The sequence below is a fragment of the Orycteropus afer genome, unplaced genomic scaffold (genome assembly GCF_000298275.1).
Source record: "Orycteropus afer afer isolate SDZICR_OR568_19922 unplaced genomic scaffold, OryAfe1.0 scaffold00001, whole genome shotgun sequence".
Taxonomy (NCBI): Eukaryota; Metazoa; Chordata; class Mammalia; order Tubulidentata; family Orycteropodidae; genus Orycteropus; species Orycteropus afer.
In genome coordinates, this window is record NW_006921588.1 from 25,073,251 (window position 1) to 25,096,930 (window position 23,680).

General features: G+C 35.0%; 1 protein-coding gene across 1 annotated transcript in view; it reads left to right on the forward strand.

Annotated features, from left to right (window-relative positions):
- Positions 1–23,680, forward strand: part of CHN1 (chimerin 1) — a 146,905-nt gene that overhangs the window by 28,631 nt on the left and 94,594 nt on the right. Inside the window, exon 3 of the mRNA XM_007939849.2 lies at positions 16,627–16,915. Coding sequence (XP_007938040.2) covers positions 16,627–16,915 — 289 coding nt within the window. The remainder of the gene's footprint in view (positions 1–16,626; positions 16,916–23,680) is intronic.

A 23,680-nucleotide genomic window follows, 5' to 3' on the forward strand; every position in this document is an offset into this window, starting at 1 on the left:
ATTGACCATGTCACTTTAGTTTTATGCATTTCACTGTACATAAATTATATTTCAATAAAATATATTTTTAAAAGAAGAAGAAGATAGCCCTGACCATTTTTTAGAACTCAGCCATTGAAAACCCTGTGGAACAGTGTAAACTCTGACTGACATACACGGGGTCTCCACGAGTGGCGATTGACTCAACCGCAACTGATTTTCATGATAACTCAATGTTTAACGTTTTGAGTGGCTGCCAAATTGATTTCCAAATTGTGTACACCGTGTTATACTCCCACCAGCAATGTATGAGGATTCCAGTTTTTCCATATCCTCATTAACTCTTTTATTATCTGTCATTTTAATTATAAAAACCAAAAAAACAAACTCATTGCCATTAAGTCAGTTCCAACTCAAAGCAACCCTCACTGGGTTTCTGAGGCTGTAAATCTTTACAGAAGTAGATTGATTGCCTTATCTTCCTTTGCCGAGTGGCTGGTGGATTTGAACCACTGTCCTGGTTAGCAGCCAAAGGCCTTATCCACTACACCACCAGAGTGCCTTAATAATATTTTTATTATAAACATCTATAAAATTTCCCATTGAAAAACAAGTTTTGCTCCAAAGGCCTTCCAACTGATTGAATCAGGCTCAACCACATTATTCAGGATAATCTTTTTATTTATAGTCAACTGATTATAGATGTTAACTATCTAAAAATTCCTTTCACACAATACCTGGGTTCTATAGCCTAGCCAAAGGAGCTCTGGTGGCATAGTGCCTGAGGCATTTGACTGCTAACCAGAAGGTCGGTGATTCAAACCCACCAGCCACTCTGCGGAAGGAAGACTGGGGAATCTACTTCCATAAAGATTTACCACCTTGGATACCCAAAGGGGGTGACTATGAGTCAGAATTGACTCGATAGCAGTGAGTTTGGTATTTTTTGAGTTTATAGCCTAGCCAAGTAACACATAAAAGTAACTGTCACCCTATTCTGGTGGGTGTTAAGTGGCATCTTGTGGTTTTGATTTGCATGTTCCTCTTTAATGGTGCTTCATTTTTAAAACTTTTTATCCTCAGGCTGGGTTTTTTTTGTTTTTTGTTTTTTTTTTGGTTTTGTCTGTCCTAACTGTAGTTGCCCCTCAATAGTCTGTGTACCTAGCAATGAGTTTAAAGCAGAAGATAGATATTTTAAAAACTGATTTCAAGATATTTTTGTTGGTTTTATTTTTAAGGCATGGCTTAGGCCACATTCAGTTCAACATTTCGTTTAAGTTGGGGTTGAGTTTCAAGTACATTTTGGACTAATCAACAGGAAAGTTTGCTATGAGCAGGATGACTCACTGGCATTGATTACCTGCGTTGCAAAGGAAAACAGAAATCTGACTTGTGTATGTACTCAGGTGCAATAGGAAACATACTAGATTCTCTGTATTTACGACAGTCTAGTTTTTGGCAACTAGATAGAACCCCAGAATGTCTTGATAATGTGACTCCTTACCTGTGAATGATTTGGCATACCAAATATTTTATTAATAGACTTACTAACAGTTTTATAAATTTAACAATAGTTAACATTTCATGAATATTATATTATAAGACACTATGGTAAATACTTTATGTGAATTTTTAGTATTTTCCAACATTTGTCATGTTATTACACACATAGAAAATGATGTTGTATGGTACACATGAGATTGACCATGGCCAGGGTTGACTCACCCAAGGACTACAGCTGCTTCATACTCTTCCCGATCTCCAAAAGGGCTGGACAGGTTTGATATTTGGTACACCTGTATCTTCTACTCATGGCATACAGTTTTCAAAACTCAGATTTATTTTCAAAAGAAACTCATGTGGTAGATACTATTATTTTTCCCATTTTATAGATGAGGAAACTGAGTCTTAACTGGCTCAAACAAAAAAGCTAAGAAAGAAGAAATGGAACATGATAGAAACAACAACAAAAAATAATCAGTCATGCAGCATTTTATTTAATTTGACAAGGATTAGACTCAAGGATAAACTCTCCTTTTAAATTAATGAGTTTTGTGGGTTTTTAAGTTATCACACATTATCATTTTTAAAAAGCAGATAAACCTTTGCTTAAAGGGTGAGATTTACTCCAACTATCTCTGTAGGGTAAACTTTTCACTCAAAAAAAAAAAAAAGAGAGAGAGAAGAGGTGCCAAATTAAGAGTATTTAATGTTTCATGATTTAAACTAGAATTCCATTGTAAAAATATTTGGTAATCATTTGTACTTAAAAAATAATTTTATAGTAAGTTTGCATAACATATCATAAAGAAAAGCCACCATAAAAAATAAAGCATATTTGCATGCATGTCACTGATTACATTTTTATTTTGATTATCAAAACAATACTTTTAACCTGGTAAAAAAAGAAATTCAAAGAAAACAAATGTGTATATAGTGATAAATTACAGTACTCTCCCACCACTGACTTGTAGAGATAACACTGTTCACAATTTTTATCTAGCCTTCCAGAAATTTTTCATTTTTACAATATACATATATTTTTCTGGCATGTATGTATATTGTATCTTACTTTAAATGATTATTATTAAGTGATGGCTCACAAAAACAGGAAAGGTGATCTTTCTGTCTTTGCAGAAGTTTGCCCTATTGTCTGCCTGGCTGTTCAGTTGTGTAATAAATAGCTTGTTGTTGTTGTTGTTGTTATGTGCCATCAAGTCAGACCCGGCTCATAGCGACCCCTCCTTGGGTTGCTGAGGCAGTATCACTATGGAAGTAGATTGCCTAACCTTCCTTCTGAGGAGCTAGTACTTGACAAAAGCCGTCATTACCTTATTTATTTAGTTTTAAGTGATGGTTGGTGGTTCAAGAGTCTGTTGAGCCAGATTCTGTGAATTTAGCTTAAGTGCCTATGATGGGGTTGATGATAGGTGATAGAATGGACAACAGGATGGTAAAATAGGACTCCTCCGTATCCTGTAAATGCAGTTTTGATTTATCATGGCTGAGTTTAGAATGGTGATCAGATTCTATTAAGCAAGTGATGCCTGTGAGAATGTTATTTAATCCTTACAGCTGTGAAGCAAAGATTTAGTATGAAGAAACTATTGCTGTATATTAGAAAATGACTAAATTCATTGAAGTAAAAAATCCATATTTTGATAGCGATTGAAAAGAACCAACAATTCCTAATTGAATCTGAGAATATTAGGTTCACTTTTAAAGTGAACTCAGCCAAAGTGTTCCTGGAGAAAGCCAGGACATCATAGTTGATATTGGTAAATGGGCTTTCACATTTTTAAATTATGAAAATTGGTTGAAAGCTTTTTTCATGTTTAGGAAGAAGGATTAAAAGGAACTAGGGCAGAATTATGCTGTGGGTAGGCGGTGAAGTGTAATGTACTATGTGTTCTTTTGATCTGATAGCTCATGATAGGTTTAGTTGGTTACCATGGTTTCATTTCATTTCCTGCAAACCTTCTTGTTGTGCAATTGGCATAAATGGAAAATAATGTTCTGTAGAATAATTTTTCAAAAATGTTTCTCTGCTTCTTTTAGTTAAGGTTATGAATTACTTTTTGGGAAATTTTCTGAATATAGGAATAAATGATAACACACTTGATGACAAACAGTAGAATTTAGTAGCCGTGTAATAACAGATAATTGATATCAGTAAAAAAAGATAGCATAGTTTACTTTAAAATGTAGTATGTTATCAGTAACATAAGCTTTAAAAAAGCTTCATGTAAGTAATTTCAGTGGATGTGAAGGACACTCAGATATGCTTTCATGAAACAAACTGTTGAAAATAATTGATGTGACCCAGTAGGGGGTAGTTTAATGTAAGTAGGCACCCTTTACTTGGAAAAAAATAGACATGTTCCTGAAAATGTGTCACAAATAAAACCATATTGTAAATGCACCTGTTTAAAGAAATTACCTAGTTTTCCTCTAACACATGTATTATATAAAAGCATTTTAAAAAGGTAAAACAGCACAAAGAAAAAAAAAATCACCTCTAAATGTCACTACCTAAAGATTGTTGTTGTTATGTGCCGTCAAGTCGGACGTGACTCATAGCGACCCCTCCTTGGGTTTCCAAGGCAGTGTCACTACAGAAGTAGATTGCCCCATCTTCCTTCTAAGGAGTGGCTGGTGGGTTTGAACTGCCAGCCTTCTGGTTAGCAGTCAAGTGCCTTTAGGCACTACGCTACCAGAGCTCCTTACCTAAAGATAAACACTGTTAAAATTTAGATGTATGAAATTCTAGGACTTTCCTGGATTATACAAAAGTGGTTTCATACCAAGTACATTATTGTATAATCTGCTCTTTTCACTTAGCCATATATCATGAACATTTTCCATGTCAATAAATATGTGGGAAATTTGCTGTTTGAATTAATCCTTTATAAAGGTGAAGTGTGATCTTCTGATTTTTTTAAAATTCACATTTTCACATTTTCAGAAAAATAACAAAAGGAAAAAATTGCCTGTAGTTTCACTATCCCAAGACAAATAATAATTTTTTTCTATGTGTTTTTTGTTAACTGTTGCTTTCTTTTTAGAAAAGTGTATTATTGATACTCTTATGGGTGCTGGGATACAAGGATGAACAAAACAGACAAAATCCCTTTCCTTTTGAGTTTACAGTTTATCAAGTAGTAAAGAGTTAGATGTTTATCAAATGGTCCCACGAATATAAACTTATAAACTGAGGGAGCTATGACAGTAAAATGGGGATCTGATATGGAGCTATGGAACTGCAGTCAGGAAAGGTTTTCTGAAAAAGCGAAGTCTCAGCTGAGATCTGAAGGATGGATCAGAGTAAACTAAGGGAAGAGAATTAAAATGAGTGGCTAAAGGAGAGAGCTACGTTAGTAGAAGAACCAGCACCTGAAAGAGTGAGCTGCAAATGTCCCCAGACTGAAAGAAGGCTGTGGCTGGTGTGCAGAGTGAGCTGGAGAGTGGATGAATGAGGCGGCATGATCTATTTTCTGTAGGCAGTGTTAGTAAGGATTTTGTTGTCTGTTCTAAGAGCTGTGGGAGCCATGGCTCAGGTTTAAGCCGAGCTGTTACATGACCCAAGTTTGAATTCTTTTTGGTTTCATTGGCAAGACAGCCAGAGAGTGCAATGGTGAACACACACAAGAAAGTAACTGGCTTATTTTCTCTTAGTGACCTGTTCATGTCCATTAAACTCTTTATTTACACACACAGATATGTAAATAAATGTGTGTAAATAAATAGTATAACTCACTCACATTTTCACATTTTCAGAAAAATAACAAAAGGAAAAAATTGCCTGTAGTTTCACTATCCCAAGACAAATAATAATTTTTTTTGTATAACTCACTCACTGCCGTCAAGTCGCTTCCAACTCATAGTGATCCCTCCTTGGGTTTCTAAGGCAGTATCTCTACAGAAGATTGCCCAGTCTTCCTTCCAAGGGGTGGCTGGTGGGTTTGAACCTCCAGCCTTCTGGTTAACCGTCAAGTGCCTTGGGCACTTTACCACCAGAGCTCCTACAGACACACACACACACACCCCAAAAGAAAACTCACTGCCATGAAGTCAATTTTGACTCACGACCCCCCTTGGGGTTCCAAGGCTGTAAATCTTTATGGAAGCAGACTGCCTCTTCTTTCATCCGCAAAGCAGCTGGTGGGTTCAAACCAGTGACTTTTTGGTTAGCAGCCAAAGCCTTAGCCACTGCACCACCAGAGCTCCTTATATATTATATATAACAGCCCTTTGTTGTATTTAGTGTGAATTTTTTTCTGCTTTTGTTGGTCTTTGACTTACAAATATTTAAATTTTTATAGTGTTAACCTTTGGTGGCTTTTTTCCTTAATGATTCATTCCATTCTTCTTTAGCCTGGAAAACACCACCTACAAGAAATTTGATAGTTCACTGATTCTGTTTTAGACTTTATGTTGTATTTTATACAGTTAACTTTTTAATTCACCACCAATTTATTATGATATGATATAAGGTAAGTATTTACTGAAGTATATTCTATGGAGTATGTTCTTCAAGATATTAATAAATATTGCAGAAGTAAGATTGACACTGTATCTCTGAGAAGTTTTAAAGACTCTGAGAAGTTTTGCTTTAAAACAAAATGAATACATATGTGAACACAAAAACTAATAAATTGCCCAACTTTCTATAATCCAGCATTTCCCTGATGTTTAAATTATTATTGTTGTTGTTGTAGTTCCCTGACTTTTTTTGACTCTGGATAGCACTTAGTGACATCTCACAGAATACCATAGAACATAATAGAAAGGTTAGAGTCTAGTCCGCCAAGAAACACTGTGGAAGAAAAGCTTAGTGATCTATTTCTGAGACATATTAGCCATTGAAAACTGTATGGAGCACAGTTTCCCATCCTACACACATGAGGTTGTCATAAGTCAGAATCATCTTGACAGCAACTTGTTTTTTATACAGCCATTTAAAATGTAAGCATTTAAAAATATAACTCTTCAACAGAACAATGGGTGCATTTTCCCTTAGATTATAATGTATAGTCAGTAAGGATACAATGTGGTTATGATACTGTTTATTCAGTAATACTCCTATCTGTTCACACTCTGAATCCCAGTGGATTTAAAAAACTGGACACCTATTTTAAATAAGAAAGAGCTTGAGGTTCTAAAGGCATATCCAACCTTTTTGTAGCCAGACTTTGCTAGAACAAACAGATTTCAGAATATACCAATTTTAGAATTTGCCAGAAGACACCAGTAGAAGGTGGGACAAGAAATCCTTCTTTTTTCTGTTTTTCTTCTCCATCCTCCACTTTTCTACCCTGCATCAAACTTTTATGTAACCTTTGATAGTTCTATGTGTTGATGCTTCCAGTTTTCCTGTTTCTAACACCATTGTAATTAATTCTGTATATCAGTAAATCTTCAAAATGCCTGTTTGTCAAATTTCAAACTCAGCTGGTTAAATTATAATGGATTTCACCAACCATACACATAATATACAGCTATAATGGTATAAATTATATTTTATCTACACTGTAAATGTCATATTAACATTAAAATCATGAATATACTTTAGTGAAGTAGCATAGCTGATATACAGAGAAGCTAATGAGTTATGTATTATCTATTTCTATCCCTGGAATATGAACTAGGCTTTTTATACTCTACTGGGGCTGATAATGAACATATGTAGATCTAATATTAAATGAATTGATTTAAAAAAAATTTTTGGACTTTGTGACTTTTTCATTCTTCAATTCTTTAAGATAAAAAAAAAATGAAGCAGAAGGTAGTTGAAAACTTCATAAATATCATGTAAGCATCTATAGATACTGCTTTAGAGTCTAGTATAGGTGTTGTATTTAATTAGTTGAAGTTTTTGTTTTCCCTGTACTCCAGAAATGTTTAAATGTCTGTGTTTTAACCATACTCACATGTATCCTCTACTGATTGAAAATATAAATAAACCTTTAGTTTTTCTCTGTCAATAAAAACAAACTGCAATTACTTGTGAGTTAGGCTGTGGGGAAAATCGAAACATTGCGTGTGTATAATTAATACTTGTATGAAAATCTCCCAGATTCCAGAAACCTCTTTTGGCATGAATTGGAATAATTTTTCAAATAGCAACGTGTTCAGTATGCACATTAAGGGTAAATACTTATTTTGCCTTGTACAAAGAGATGTATTTGGATTTGCTGTGAGAGAAGAGTGATTATTAATTTGTCTCATTGGATCTTCCTTTTGGGACTCCTAATTTATATCCTCCTTTCACTGAACAACTCTTATTTTATGTATTTTTTGTACATATTTCCTTTTGCTTATCTTATTAAATATAGTGCATATTTCCTCTGATTTGTCTTTTTTTCCTCCCCTAAATTGTCCTGTCTTCTCTGTCTAGTAGAACAGGTCTCCTATGAATGTCTCATGTTATCCCCAGGCTGAAATAGCTGCCCTGTGGTTCTTGTCATCTTCTGAGTGAGTGTCCACCCTCCTTGTGCTCCCCATCTGCTCTTGTTACGGGCAGTTGTGTTCGCCTTTGGCTCTGCTTCTGCTCTCAGTTGTGGTGGTCCTCTAAGCTACAGATTGACTGCTCCTATTAGGGCTTTGAACAGTTTCCTAAGAGTTCTAATAGCCGTTTGCTGAAAGTTACCCTTGCCGAACCTCTCTTTCCTGATTTTAAATAAAATATTTTGATATTAAATAATTCAAACATGATTTTTTACTATAGGCTTTTTCCCTTTTTAACCATTTTTAAATTAATTGACATTAATTTGCCATGTTGTGCAAACATCACTACTGTTTATTTCTAAGTTTTTTTTATTACTCCAAACAGAAACTCAGTACCCATTCAGCAATAACTTCCCATTCACCCCTCCCTCACAGTCTCACGTAACCTCTAATAAATATTTGTCTTTATGCATTGGCCTATTCTAGGTATTTCATATAAGTAAGATCATACAATATTTGTCTTTTTGTGACTGACTTATTTCATAGCATGTTTTCAAATTTCATCCATATTGTAGCATGTATTTCTCTTTGTTGTTGTTGTTGTGTGCCGTCAAGTTGGACCCAACTCATAGCGACCCCTCCTTGGGTTTCCGAGGCAGTATCACTAAGGCTGGCGGTTCAAACCCACCAGCCACTCCTCGGAAGGAAGGTTGGGCATTCCTACTTCCGTAGTGATACTGCCTCGGAAACCCAAGGAGGGGTTGCTATGAGTCAGGGCCGACTCGATGGCAAATAACAACAACAACAACAACAATCACTACAGAGGTAGATTGCCCCATCTTCCTTTAGGGCTGAATAATATTCTATTAAGAGAACTTACTTTTGTCATTTTGTTCTTTGCTTTTTTGTGTGTTTTATAACTTTTTTGTCCCCTAGTTCTTTCCACTTGGGTGTTTAGTCAATTTTTTATAGTAAACCATTTTGATTTTCTTCTGTGTATATTTTTATAGATAATTTCTTAGTGGTTACCAGGAGAATTACATTTAACATCCTAAAATTGTAGCAACCTCATTCAAATTCATAGCAATTTAATTTCAATAATGTACAAAAACTCTTTTTATACCACCCCTTTTCCCCCTTTATGTTGTTACAGATGACATCTTTATACATTGTGTGCGTGGTAACATAAATTTATAATTATTTTATGCACTTTTCTTTTAAATAATATAGGCCATAACAAATAGAATTATAAATCAAAAAATTATAGTAAATGAACTTTGTGTTTACCCATGAAATTGCCTTTACCGAAGACCTTGTTTTCTTTATACAGCTTCAGGTTACTGTCTAGTGTCTTTTCATATCAAACCTGAAAGACTTCCTTTAGCATTTCTTATAGAGCAAGTCTCATGGTAAGATTTTGTTTATATGGAAATGTCTAAATTTCACCCTTATGTTTGAAGTACAGTGTTGCCAAATTACTTGTTAACAGTTCTTTTCTTTAAGCACTTTAAATATGTCATTCCACTGCCTTTTACCTCCATTATTTCTAATGAGATTGGCTGTTAATCTTAAGGATTCCTATTATGTGATGATTTGCTTCTCTTTTGATACTTTAAAGATTCACTCTCTTTGCTTTTTGAGAGTTTGATTACAGTGTGTCTCAGTGTGGGTCTCTTTGAATTTATCCTACTTGGAGTTCTTGGATATATATCCATGTTTTTCTTCAAATTTGGGGAGTTCTCAGCCATTATTTCTTCAAATAGTCTTTCTGTCCCTGTCTTTCCTCCCTTTGGAAATTTCATAATGTACATGTTGATCTGCTTGATAGTGTTCCACAAGTCCCATAGTCTTTGTTCACTTTTCTTGATTCTTTTCCTTTTTGCTTTTCAAGCTTCATGATTTCAATTGTCCTGTCTTGAAGTTTACTGATTCATTCTGCCTGCTGAAATCTGTTGTTGAATCTCTTCAGTGAATTTTTCATTCAGTTAATGTGCTTTTCAGCTCTAGTATCTGTTTGCTTCCTTTTTACAATTTCTCTTTATTGATACTCTCATTTTGTTCATGCATTGTTTTCCTGACTTCCTTTAGCTCTTTGTGGTTTCCCATAACTCTTTGAGCATATTTAATAATGTTGTTTTAGTCTTTTTCTAATAAGTTCATTATCTGGGATTCTCCAGGGATAGCATTTGTTTCTTTATTTTGTTCTTTTGAATAGGCCATCTTTTCTTGTTTTTTTTTTTTGTGTGTTGAAAATTTTGTATTTGAATATGTTAGTGTGGTGACTCTGGAAATCAAATTCCTCCACTTCCTCAGGGTTTACTGTTTTTTGTTTTTCAATTGTTTCTACTTACGTCCCCTGTTTTTGCAGAGTCTGCCTTTCTGGATGTGTGTGGACAATGAGGTATCTTTTCCTTAATGTGTGGTTAGCTGTGTTTTGACAGATTTTCTTGAATGCCAGAGGGGGGGGAACAGCCTCTTTGCTAGTTGACCCTGTACTGGGCCCTCCTTTAACATTTAGCCTGGCTTGCACTGAGCCTACAAACCAGCCCAATGTGAATGCATGGTTTTTGCAGGTAGTTTTTGAGTATACATTTTGCCCTGGGCATTTGTATGGATTTCTCAATCCCCTGTATACACAGTGCTTTTGAAAGCCTTAATTTCCAAAAGAAACTCTCTCCTTTCCAGATCTATTGTATCCTCTTATTATTATTGTAGCCCTCAGCCGCTACAGATTCTAGCCTTAAGTTGTTTTCTGCTGCCCCTCAGCCCTGTGTGAGCTTGGAGACAGGCCAAAGTGAAACAAGCACCTTGCTTCAGTCCTTTAGTCAGCCCTCAGACAGGCCAGAACATAAACACACAAAATGGTGAATAAAGTCTGCTCTCCATATAGAACCAGAGAGTAGTCTCTCTCTCTGGAAGTGTAGGCCAGTGCCTTGTATACCATATGTACAATAAGGTGGCCATGCCAAGCTGGGGAGTGGAGGTGCAGGGGAGTACGAAACTTTCCTCTTGATTCACTGTTCGCTTTGTTGTAACCTTTTGATTGGTTTCCGGAGTTCTGACAAACTTTGTTCTACCTGTTCTTGTTTTGTTCTCTTTTGTGAAGGTTCAGGAGTATGTTCATGCCTGGTGTTCCTCAGGTCAGAATCTCCCTGTTTGACCCTATCTAAAACAAACCCTAAGTCTTCTACCAGGGCAAGGAAGTGATGACATTGAAGACATAGGGAGTTGCTTCTTAAACAGACTTTCAACTAATCTTTTTATATCAGGTCTTTTTTCAGAGGTACCTGGTGCCACAAAAATCTTTGGAGGTTTAGTTAGTACAAACTGGTTTCCTTCTTGATTTCCCTACTACTGACTTAAGATTCAGTTATCTTAGTTCTTCTAAGGGAGTTATCATCATTTCTTCTGCTTCTCAGCTTCCAAACTTTTATTGCAGCTCTTTCCTAAATCATTTATGCATATGGGCTTATTTATACCTTTCTTTTAAAAAAAATTCTGTAATTGTTATTTTAGGAGTTTCATGTAGTAGAGAAGATGAGTATTTTCAGTCTGCCATCTTTGACCAGAAGTCCTAACTCTATATATGTAAATAATGTCATGTCATGTTATCTTATTGTAGTTTTAAAGGCATTACTGGTCAAAGGAACAAATTATGTTAAAATTCCTTTATAAAATAAATTATTTAGTGAATTAAGGTAGTATTTCCATAGCATGAAGATGATTTATTCTGCAAAGGGAGTATCATCATGAGTTCATAATACTTTCACCCCATTTTATCATCCCAAATTATATGACAATGCAGAACAAATAGAGCAAAGTAGTATCCAAATGAAATTTTAGAAGGAGAAAAAAATTTAAGAATTGTATATAGCTATATTCTATCTTCCTTATCCTTCATAGTATTTACATAAATTAATTTTGTAATTATCTAATCAATGCCTCATCATATATTTTTGGCTCTATTTTAACCTTCCTCCCAAGGGTATGTTTATAAGTACATGAATTTATAAAATACTGTATTTCATCTTTAGATTAGCTTCTTTGACTTTGGTAAACAATATACAAATATATATTTATGAGAAACTGTTTTGATATGTTGGTTGCTGGAAATACATCTGACATTTTACTGTTAACTTAGACAAATGTGTGTATATGTTTTATTTTCTGTTTGTTAACAGAAAACATCTGTTAGCTTGGAGCTTTCCTTTGAAGAGATAATTTCAAGTACTTTGCCCTCAAATCATAACTAATTCTTGGGTTTTTTTTTTTTTTTTTGAAAAAAGTAATTCCAAAGGCTATTTCTTTTACATATTTTCATCATTTTGAATTTCTAGGCTGAATTTTTATGAGTACAATTCACTTGCTAAAATACAGAAAGGATGACAGTAAGGGTTTTGTTTACTTTTTAAAGTTTGCTGTTGTATTTGAAAATTCATCTGAATGCAGCTGGGCATGACATTAAACAGCTTTTTAAGGAGTGAACAGGCATTCTTTTTAGAAAGTGGTAATTATGTCCAGTAGTACAATTCAAAGCAGATTATCCCAATCTTTCTTTTCTGCTTGTTAACTACAATGTCTACCATGTTGGAAAAAATTAATTTTCATCTTGCTGAACTCTACCTAAGTGAGAGCTGGGCCTATACAGTTTCAAGCATTAAACTTGACTGGGCAGCTATTAAAGAGCAAGGGTAGAGGCAAATAATACAAATAGGAAAAGATGATAAGAAATTTCTCCTATAAAATGGAGGGAAATGGGTTAGCTTTAAATGTTCACAACTCAGTACACTGCAGTCTGGAACACAGTGGCTGTCACTAAAACCATTTAATATTATGTCCTGCTTTAAATATTAGTGTACTTCCTAACTTTTCTCCTTTGAATTCAGAAATACCTAACTCTCAGGGTACTGTGGGGAGATTCCCTCTATTTATCTCCTCTTCCCTTCTTGGCACTCCATTGCAGCCCCACTTTTGTTAACTATGAAATAAACTAGTGCAGAGATGTTGATTTATTGATAGTATTTATTACCAGTTATTCAACCGTCTTCAATGCATATTTATCACATATCTTTTCTATTTTGGCTTTATGGTTTGGTAACTCATTCTCTGCAGAGGCTTAAGCTAGCAGAGGGAGAAGGGAAGGGAACTACCATTCATTGAGCCTATTGTACACTTCACTTTCACTTAAAAAGTCTGATTTAATTACCACAACCATGTGATGTAGGTGATGTTCCTGTTTTCTTGATGTGGAATCTGAAGAAAGATTTCCCAACATCATCCACCTAGGAAGTGGCAGATCCAGAATTTAAACTCAGATATCCGATGCCACAGCCAAAGGCTTTTCTGTTAAACACTTAAGACCCACACCTGCCTGCCCCTTGCCTATTTCAAGACTGCACGGGTGCTTTTTGTATTTGGGTACAAGAAGTAGCTCTGAGATCTTACGGAAGTTTGTGTAATCTTATGTATAAGCTCTTTCATTAAGCATGTGAGTCCTTTGGCCTTCATCGTATAATGAATGTACTGATTTCACTTAGTTTTATAAATCACTTTAAAGAAATCTAACTTTTCGATATCAAAACAATTAGGCACATTTGTGTAATGTTTTTGAAAAAATAAAGATAAATTTGTAAAAATTCATTTCCTGCTGTCTTTGTATTGATGTGGTTTTATGTTTTATTTTGCTTTCCCATCGGGGTTAGCAAGGGGACAGGACCCTTATTATGAACTGCCTGTTATCAAGCAGAGTACCTTGTAGTCCTGATAAGTATTTATTGAATACATGACAATCTCTAAATGCTAAACTCTTATAAGGAAGGATTCTTTCTTTGCCCTCACACTTGGCATGCCACCTTTATTCTCACATAGAGTAGACACATTAATTTCCCACTTTTCTCAAAGATTTTCTGTCCTCTTCATCTGCTTCTCATTGCACAAAGTTCAACAATATATAATATATGCCTTTTACTTTGAGCAAAGAGAGAGGTCATTGGCATTCTATGATATGATGCTGTTTTTCATGTAACGTCCTAAGTAAGAGAGTCCTGGTTCAGAGTAGAGAAATCCTACAGTTCCTTTAATTAAAATAATGCAAATTTTCTAAAAAATATCAATCATAATTCTAAAATGGAAGTTCATTTTCATGTCCTCTGAGGTTTTAATCAAACCATATTATGAGTTATTTAGTTATCTGATCAGTTTCCTTAAGACTGGAAGTTTGCTTGGACTAGGAGATCAGAGTTGAAGTGTAGGCTGAGGAGGAATTGGAAATCATGGCTAATATCTCTTGAAGTCATGGAGCTGAGACAGAGAAATGGGCAACCTTTTTGCCCTGGACCCTAGTGGTAGTAGAAAGTCCTCTTCTTGGATGGATTAGCAATAGCTCCATTGTAAGTCACTAGGAAATCTAAGCCTAGACTCTATTTACTCTTTCAAACTAAGCATCCCAGCCTAGGTGAAGCCAATTCCACCACCTTTCCTTCACATCCTGTGTTCCCTGTGATTCTCAGATTTCAGAGGACAATTGAGAGAAAATTGAAAATATGATTGCTTCTTGTTGCTGTGTGCTATTGAGTTGATTCAGACTCATAGCAACCTTATAGTTCAGAGTAGAACTGCCCCATAGGGTTTCCAAGGCTATCATCTTTATGGGAACAGATCACCAGGTCTTCTGCAGAGACACTGGTAGGGTCAAACCACCACTGACCTTTCGGTTAGCAGACAGGTGCTTAGCCGTTGTGCCACCAGGGCTCCATGACACCATTGCTTAGTTTTTTAGTTTTAAGTACCATATTCATTGTGGAAATTTCCCTCATAAAATCATAAACCTTGGCAGGTGTGAAATAGTCTAACCCCTCGTTGAAATGCCTCAGAATATAAAGGGACTTAATAACCAATGCTGTTTGTTTTATGAACCTTAGAAAAATCATTATAGAGTTACTTTCCAGATAATATATGTTAGCAAAAAATAATATAATTACAGTAGTATATTAAATTCAAAAAGCTTGTGTTTACCTTTGGTGTAGAAATTTTGCTGTCCTAATTTTTTAGACTTACACTATAATGAAAATTTACTTCGGAGAAATATATCTAATTTAAAGTTGGATGAAAACCAAGAATGGGAAAGTGAAATATGGATAATTCACTTGAGTGTAAATCAAAATTTGATTGATTTTAAAAAATGACAGGTGCATAAATTATACTTTAGAAGAGCTACCACATGGATACTTTGTTAGGTTCTAGCTTAAATAATTATTAAAGTTTAATTTGCACCACAGAAGCAGAAATAACTCAAACCATTATTATTTTTTAAAAAAATGCTTCCTTTTTAAAGGATATATTAAAAAATGAAATCTTAAGAAAATTTCCAACTACTATCCTTTGGAATATAACCTATACTAGAATAATATTAAGGAGCTCTGGTGGCGTAGTACCTAAGGCATTTGACTACTAACCAGAAGGTTGGTGGTTCAAACCTACCAGCTACTCCGTGGAAGGAGAACTGGGCAGTCTACTTCCATAAAGATTTACCACCTTGGAAACCCTAAAGGGGTTGCTATGAGTTGGAATCAACTCGATGGCAGTGTGTTTGGTTTATTTTTATTTTGTTTTTGGAATAATATTTGTTCATAACAAGCTTACAATCCTATTTAATTACTTTGCTTAAAAAGTTCTGTTTTAGTTCCTTTATGTCCTATGTATTTTTAACATGTGGCACATGTACTTCCTAAGAATGAAATTGAATTTATCCTTTCTGATTTGTTTAAGTTTGGATTTGGCTTAGTGGGGCCGCCTTCAGAAGACCATGACACTGTGGGCCCTTAATTGCCTTTTAGTGTCAACTTTCATTGTATTCAGTGTACTTTGTGGCCTGTATCTTCTTGCAAGGACATTGATGCTACTAGTCATACCAACTTGGATCTGTCTCTGAAGTTTGCTGTTGCAAGCAAAATACTCAAATGATTATAAAAGTTAGCCATTTTTCCAAAGCATGACCCAAAACTGAGAAAATAATTTCTAAAGCCCAATAGTTTACGACTTATGTACCCGATATATTGCAAGCATTTCTTAGTCACACTTATCAAGCAGACACAGAAGAATGACTGCTTGAAAGAGAAGAGCAAATCCTTGACCCATGGCCAGAAACAGCAAAAGTGTGTTTCTGTGCCATCTTGCCCTATAGGGCTCAGGTTCTGGAAATCAGCTTTACTTTAAATGACTGCTGGCATCACACTTAGGTGAGCCCTGGCTGAAGCTTTCCCATAAAAACTGTGAATACTGGGTCTAATGTACATGGTACATCTTTATCAATCAACTTAAAGAAAAAAATGTCAATATAGGAATTTCATATATCATGGTGCTGACTTTATTAGAATATAGAATATGTTCTAATAGCACATGAGCTTTATTGTTCCCCTTTTATTCTACAGGCATGATGGAATGGCTTGAAAAGATAAATAAGAACAATTTTTTTCCTTCTAGGGTAGGCATGCTTCTGTCTTGTTATCCCTGGTTGTTGCTAGTTCATTCTTTGTGTTCAAAAGTTTAATTTTATATTTTTCAGATGATTCACAGAGATTAGCCACAGCTTATTTAAACCAACAAAGAAGACACACACAGACCAATAGTTTTTAATTTTTTTCAGAAAGAATTCACTTGCTTACTTTTCTCAAAAACATCTTTCCCATTTCATTGAGGCAGATTTGGAAGTCAAACCAGAAACTTCAGGCTCTACTACGATGGAAAGCACTTTGTTGGGGAGAAACGCTTTGAGTCCATCCACGATCTGGTGACTGATGGATTGATTACTCTCTATATTGAAACCAAGGCAGCAGAATATATTGCCAAGATGACGATAAACCCAATTTATGAGCACATAGGATACACAACTTTAAACAGAGAGCCAGCATACAAAAAACATATGCCAGTCCTGAAAGAGACACATGATGAGAAAGATTCTACAGGCCAGGATGGGGTATCAGAGAAAAGGGTAAGCTACCATGAAACCACACTTTATCTTTCTCTCTTTGAGATCTTTTTAAGAAAGCCATTATTGCCAGAAGAGATTGACTTCTCCATAGTGGTTTACATATGCATTTTTCTTAATGTCTACTCTCTGTGGTATATATATATCTAATTTTTTTTTTCATTTAAAATGTGTCAAGTATTTTTTGTATTCCAAGCTATTTCCTATTTTGTCAGTTTCAAAAATATATTGGAAAAATAGCCCCTAATGAAAAAAAAGTTCAGGGGTTTTGGTCAGAAACATAACATATGACCAAGAAAAGATAGCTACTTTTCTCTAATTAGAAAAGACAATTTAATTTTTCAGTTGTTGTATTTTAATTGTGATACGTTTCAGGTTACTATCACAAGTTTTAATTCCTTGCCATTAAGATTGTTCCACTTCAAAAATTATACCCAGCCTCCTCCACTTTCATCCCCAAGAAAAAGAGTGAGAGAATTTCCTGATGTTTTAAATTGTATGGTATTTCATTGGGGGAATTTTATGTGTTCTAGCTGGACTATGTTATTGTATTCTTTAAAAAAAAATTATTGCGATTTGGATGAAAGTTTACAGAGCAAATTCATTTTATACAGCAGTTCATATACATTTTGCTTCATGACATTGACTATAATTCCCCACAATGTAACTGTTAATGCATTCTTATATTTTCAAGAATCTTTGGTTGTTAGGTTAGAAAAATGCAGAGTTGTGGTGTTTTTTAAGTTTGGATTCAATTTCCAAATAGTGTTGTACCCAAGTTCTGCCAGTTTATCAGCTGAGTGAACTTGGGCACGTTAGTTTCTGTGTGCTTTGATGTCCTTATTTGTAAAATGATAACAATAACTGAGTTATTGTGAAGATTAAATTACATAGTGTGTATTAAACACTCAGACAGTCTTGGCACATAGTAAGCACTCTATGAGTTTGGTAGTAATGTTATTTTAAGAACTATATTACCTCAGAGCATTATCCTCAAATACTTCTTGCCATCTTGGATTGTTTAAGTACAGAATGGAAAGTTAGAATGTTCATTGTCCAACTCAGATTTTAGTTTCTGGCAGATCTTATTTAGATTAGCGTTTTGTAGCTATGGAAAATCCAACATTTTAAATTGCAGACTACAGAAAATGGTTTTTCATATGCTTAAATTTGTAGGGAGCTACAAATTCTTTTTTGAAAGTAGTCAGAATGCATGCTGTGTTTAATGTTGTTCTTTTCACTCTGTAGTTCCTATTTTCTCACTATTGTTGATTTCCCGTGTATGTTACTTTTCATTAATGCTTGTATTTAAATATCTAATATTGGTATTACATTTTATGTAGTAGAATATTCTAAGTCAGCATTTGTAAAATATTTTAAAATGTGTGCATGAGTCTTTCAGAGTTGATCAGTCTTACGACCATCTTTGCTAATGTGTTCGGTATACACTTTTCAACATCAAGGGGACTTGAGCTAAAGACCCTTAACTACTTGACATGGGCTAGCGATTATTGAACCTAATGGAACGTTTGTTCACAGAGGCAGGAGACTGAGTTAGATAATGTCTTGAGAACTCTCAGCTCTAGGATACATGTTTCCTCTATATTCTGGCAACATTACATATTACCTGGATTTTCTTGTGCTAATGGCCAGTGATATGTAGAGTGAAATAGCTGGCACTGGCAAATACCTTTCTCCAGCAGTACATAATTAAGAATCATTTTCAAAATTACTCTGCTTTAAACTGCATGCATCTTAAATCTAGTGGACTTGAAATCTACTCACTCAAAAATAGATTTATTTTATTTACAGGTGTCATCCAACAGGACAGGGATGATGACCTGTTCAACAGCTTGACACTTTGATTCCCTGTCACAGTGGATGACATTTGTAAGTAAAGATAATTTTATTTAATTGATTTAAAATACCTACTGACACAAGTATGGTTTAATAATTTTTTTTTCTGCATCCTCAATAGCTAGAAAACCCTCTTGTCCATAACTCCTTTACCTCAAAGCAAAAAGTGTTGGCTTTGCAGGAGTTAATATGCTGTTGTGGAAAGGGTACTAGTGTTAGAATTAAGAGCTAGGCTCTAGTTCTAGTACAGGAATTGATTTTACATGTTACCTTGGGCAAACTGCTTCACTGTTTTGAGACTGCGCTTTCCCACCTTTAACACAGGAGGGCTTTGGAGCAGATGATCTCCAAGATGTGGTTCTTAGAGTCTATGATGCTTCAAGGAATATAGGTATTATAGGAGAGAGAGCATACAGCTAGAAAGAGCATTGAAATGTGGTTTTGAAAGGTGAGATCTATTTTTTTAGTTTATCTACCAACTAATTATATGACTTCGGGAAAATGACACAGCCTGCCTGGACTAAAGTTTCTTCAGAATGCATAAAGGAGGTTTTCTGTAAAACCTTAATTTCACAGGATATTAATAAATATCTGCTACAAAAACAGTTCTGTGCTCAAATAGGTTTGATAAAAATTAAGTTTTGCTTTTTTTAAAAAAAGAAAAAAAAAATCCTGCTTCCTTTTTGTGTAAGCCTTCTCAGCTTCATTAATGACCTAATGTGTATTATGACAATCCAAGAATATTCCCAAATTTAATTGAAACTCACTTCTACACTTTTAAGAGCAGTTTAGGAAAATAATGTTTTGTGAAAGTGGCTTTGGAAATTTTTGAATCAAATGACCCTTAAAGTCTTTCCTTGTTTTAAAATTGTAGGATGAGAATTCCAGGTATATTTTTTGCAGTCCTTAATTCATAAGTTGTACATCTGAGCTTTTGTGGTGGGTTGGCAGGTTGCATGAAGTTTTTTTGTTTTGTTTTGTTTTGTTTTTTTAACCACAGGAAGTGAATGCTGAAGATTCTTAGTTGTTCCTAGGAAACCTAGAGGCCTATTGTGAGGGAATTTTTTTTTTTTCCCAAATGATATCCATCATTTTTCTCCTTAACTATTTGTTTCTTCTGTTTGAATTATCACTAGAAACTTTAAATAAGTAAGTAAATAAATAAAACCTGAGAGATATTTGACCATGAACTTGCAGCATGTTGAGAAGCTAGACTTTTTCTCTTCTAAGAGAAAGTTTGGCTAAGAGCCCAACTTTTTCTTTCTTAATTTATTAATATAATTTTATTTATTTTGTTATTGTTTCAACTTTTAGTAGTTTTTTGTTATTATTATTATTTATTTTGGAACTATTTTTGAATAGTTTCTTATTCTAAGTAGTGAATATGATATCTTTATTTACTTCAATAAATACTTGGCAAGTGACCAAATGCAATAATTTTTATAATAATTTTATTTATTAATAATATGATTTTAAATTTTCAAAAAACATACTTTAGAAAATGCCACATGTAATTGTTGATAATATAAACATTCAAATAAAATATATCATTTGCATTTCAAAAACCATACTGTGAGCTAGAACTCTGGATCTAGCCAACACATCTTTATTTCTAGATTTACTACTGTAACCCCTAAACCTGTCTTATATGTAAAGATGACCTGTGATGGCCAGGATGTACAAAACAAATATGTAGGTTTTATGAATCTTTGTGTATCTCTCTGTATGTGTATATATATATTTTTTTCTTCTCATGTAAGGAATTAATAAAATCCTTGATATACTGGCATATAAATGTATCTTTAAGAAGTTTCTTTCACATTTAATTTCCATTTTCAAGACTTCTTTGAGGATCACCAGACTGCATATATTGATTGAAAAGCCTTGTGAAATTTGAAGTTGAAATATAATTAGGGCTCTACCAAATACTGCCATAACTACTGGAATTTTCTGGAGACCTATATGAAAGGAAAGGATTCTTTGCCTCCTGGAATTGAAAAAGAGGCATGGGCAGTTTGTTCTGCTCATTGACTTAATATCTCACAAAGAAACTATGCTGAATGTTTTTATTCGTTTTTGAAAAATATTTGGCACATTGTCTGTATCCACATACTCTCAATGTAGAAATCAGTAGGAAGGCCATATTTAATCATGAATAAAAGTAACAATGTCAGAGGAAGTGTTGGCATGAAGCAGTCTGCAGAAAACTTGATTACTTGATTTCGTACCTTCCCGGTTTGGGGGACTGTATTTTACTTTTTATTGTTCCTTGTTCGTCCCTCCCCAAGCTGTGCTCCTCCTCTTCTTCTTCTCCTTCCTAGTACTGCCTTTATCCACTCCTGCTCCCTCTTTGCTGCAGTCAGAGTTACATGTCTCAGTCTCTACTGTAGCTTGTTCAAGGATGGGATCAGTTTTTCCAGGGGTAAACAGGATTTAGAGAAGTGCCAGATATGCCTAGCCACTGATTTGGAGTAAAAAGGCAATCCGGTAACTCATAGGAAGATTACAACTCTTGATACAAATGTCTATGAGTGAGTGTATCCTCCTTTGTAAATATCCTCTTTAAAAAATCAAGTAAAGTTGGTTTTTTGTTTTTTTTTTAAAAAAAAAGAAAAAGAGGCCTACATGATCAGTATATCTTAGGTTGTGTGAGATTGGCCAATCTACTTTCGTGGAGATGCCGCCTCCAAAACCCAAGGAGGGGTTGCTATGAATCGGAACTGACTCGAGGCAGTGAGTTTGGTTTTTTGTTTTGGTATTTAGCCTCCTTGGTATCGATTTACTCATCTATAACATGAGGATTATGGATGCCATTGCATTAGTGAGATTATGAAATTAATGAGATTTTATAAATTGGCCTTCCTTGTAACTACTAAGTACTACATAAAGCAATCAATAAATGTTCATTCATTGTTCTGAATACCATCCCCAGACTTTGCTAGACATAACATGTTCAGGTTTTTCTTCAAGATCCATCTTTTCAATGTTTGAACTGCCTTTTAAATTCACAAGATAACATTGAAAAAGTTTCTGTATGCTTCATTAAGGAACTGTAGTTTCTCTTACAGTCACTAACACTGTGTTACCTCTATCTCTAATCAGGAAGCATATGTCTTTTCCCAAAATGTACTAATGACTAAATTTTTTTTTCCTTTTTTTTTTTTTTTTTTTATTGTGATTTGGGTGAAAATTTACAGAGCAAATACACTTTCCATACAGCAGTTCACATACACTTTGTCTTATGACATTGACCACAATTTACCACAATGCAACATCTCCCCTCCTACTTCCTCCTGATAGTTACCTCTTCCCTGTGTCCATCCCTCCATGCACTCCTGCCCCCTGAGCTGTCTCCCTGTGCATAAGCAGCCCTTCTTTCTCCCATGTTTTTCTCTCCAAGGAGTGTATCTACCTCAGGTAAATGTTCAACTCATATGCCTAATGACTAAATTAAAAAAAAAAAACCAACTAATGACTATTACAACTAAAATGTGTTATTTTTCTGTGGTATTTGCATTTTAGTATGGACCTTTTTTATTTGTTTAATTGTGGTAGGGGTGAAAATTTACAGAGCAGTTTCATTTTCCATAGGGAGTTGATACACATTTTGTTTCATGACATTGATTGCAGTCCCCATAATGTAACAATTCTCTTCCCATTTTCTGTGGTTACCTCTCCCCTGTGTCCTTCTTTCCGATGCTTTCCTGCCCTCTGAGCTATCTCCCTGCATAAAAACTGCTCTTCTGACTTCCCATGATTGATTGTTCTAAGTACTGTACCTACCTGGTGTAAATGTTCACTTTTACACCTGTCTGTTTGGCTGGAAGCCACAGAGATGGATCAGTATTTTAATTCTGTCTTACCTGGATATAAGCCTTCTGCTTCTATACCTGTCAGTGAGCTGTCATGGAACCTGGACTTCATGAGCCCATTGTGAGCCCATTGTGATCTCTCACATTTCCCCTAACTTCTAAGTCTACCTATTTTCTTGACAGCAGTTAGGTAAACCCTCTTCTTCTTTTTCCCTTAGTATCTTCACACTTCATTTTCTAAAATGATCTTCCAAGATCCATCTTTGTAGAAAGTTCCTTAATGTTACTCAGAAGTCGTCTTGAAATTTAAACAAATTAAGAGCAGTCTCCATGAACTAACTCTCATCTCCTATCAAAATGAATTGCACTTAATTCAGCATTTCTTGCATGCTTCCTGTGTGTACGGCAGCAGGCTAAGTTCTGGAAGGGAAAAATACATAGAAGATAGAAGCCGCCCTGCCTCAAGGTACTTACATTTTAATATTTTCATTGTTTCTACTTTATTTAATTATAATTCAGGCATCTAGATAGCAGGAGGCAAGCCACCTGTATCATATGCATTGTGTTACAGGAGCTTAGTAAATAGGAAACTGAACTTGCTTAGGTTTGAGTTTTCTGCTGTAATAGCCCAGAAGATCAAAAGAGACACTTTTGTAGATAAGAACGCTACTTTTGAGAATCGTGGATCAGGAATTAAAATGAAATTCTAACATTCCATACCAATATCTCGATGTTAATCCCTCAGTGTTCTTTCACTTCTAGTACAGCATCATGAGTCTTATATAAAAAGTTGTTGACTGACTGAATGAACAAATTGATAAATAAAATATTGAAGTTGTTGTTGTTGTTGTTGTTAAGTGCCGTGGAGTCATTTCCGACTCATAGCGACCTCATGCACAGCAGAATGAAACACTGCCCGATCCCGCGCCAACCCCACAATCCCTGCTATACTTGAGCCCATCATCACAGCCACCATGTCAATCCATCTCGTTGAAGGCCTCCCCCTCTTTCGTCAACCCTCCACCCTACCAAGCATGACATCCTTCTCCAGGGAATGGTCCCTTCTTACAACATGACCAAAATAGGTGAGACGAAGTCT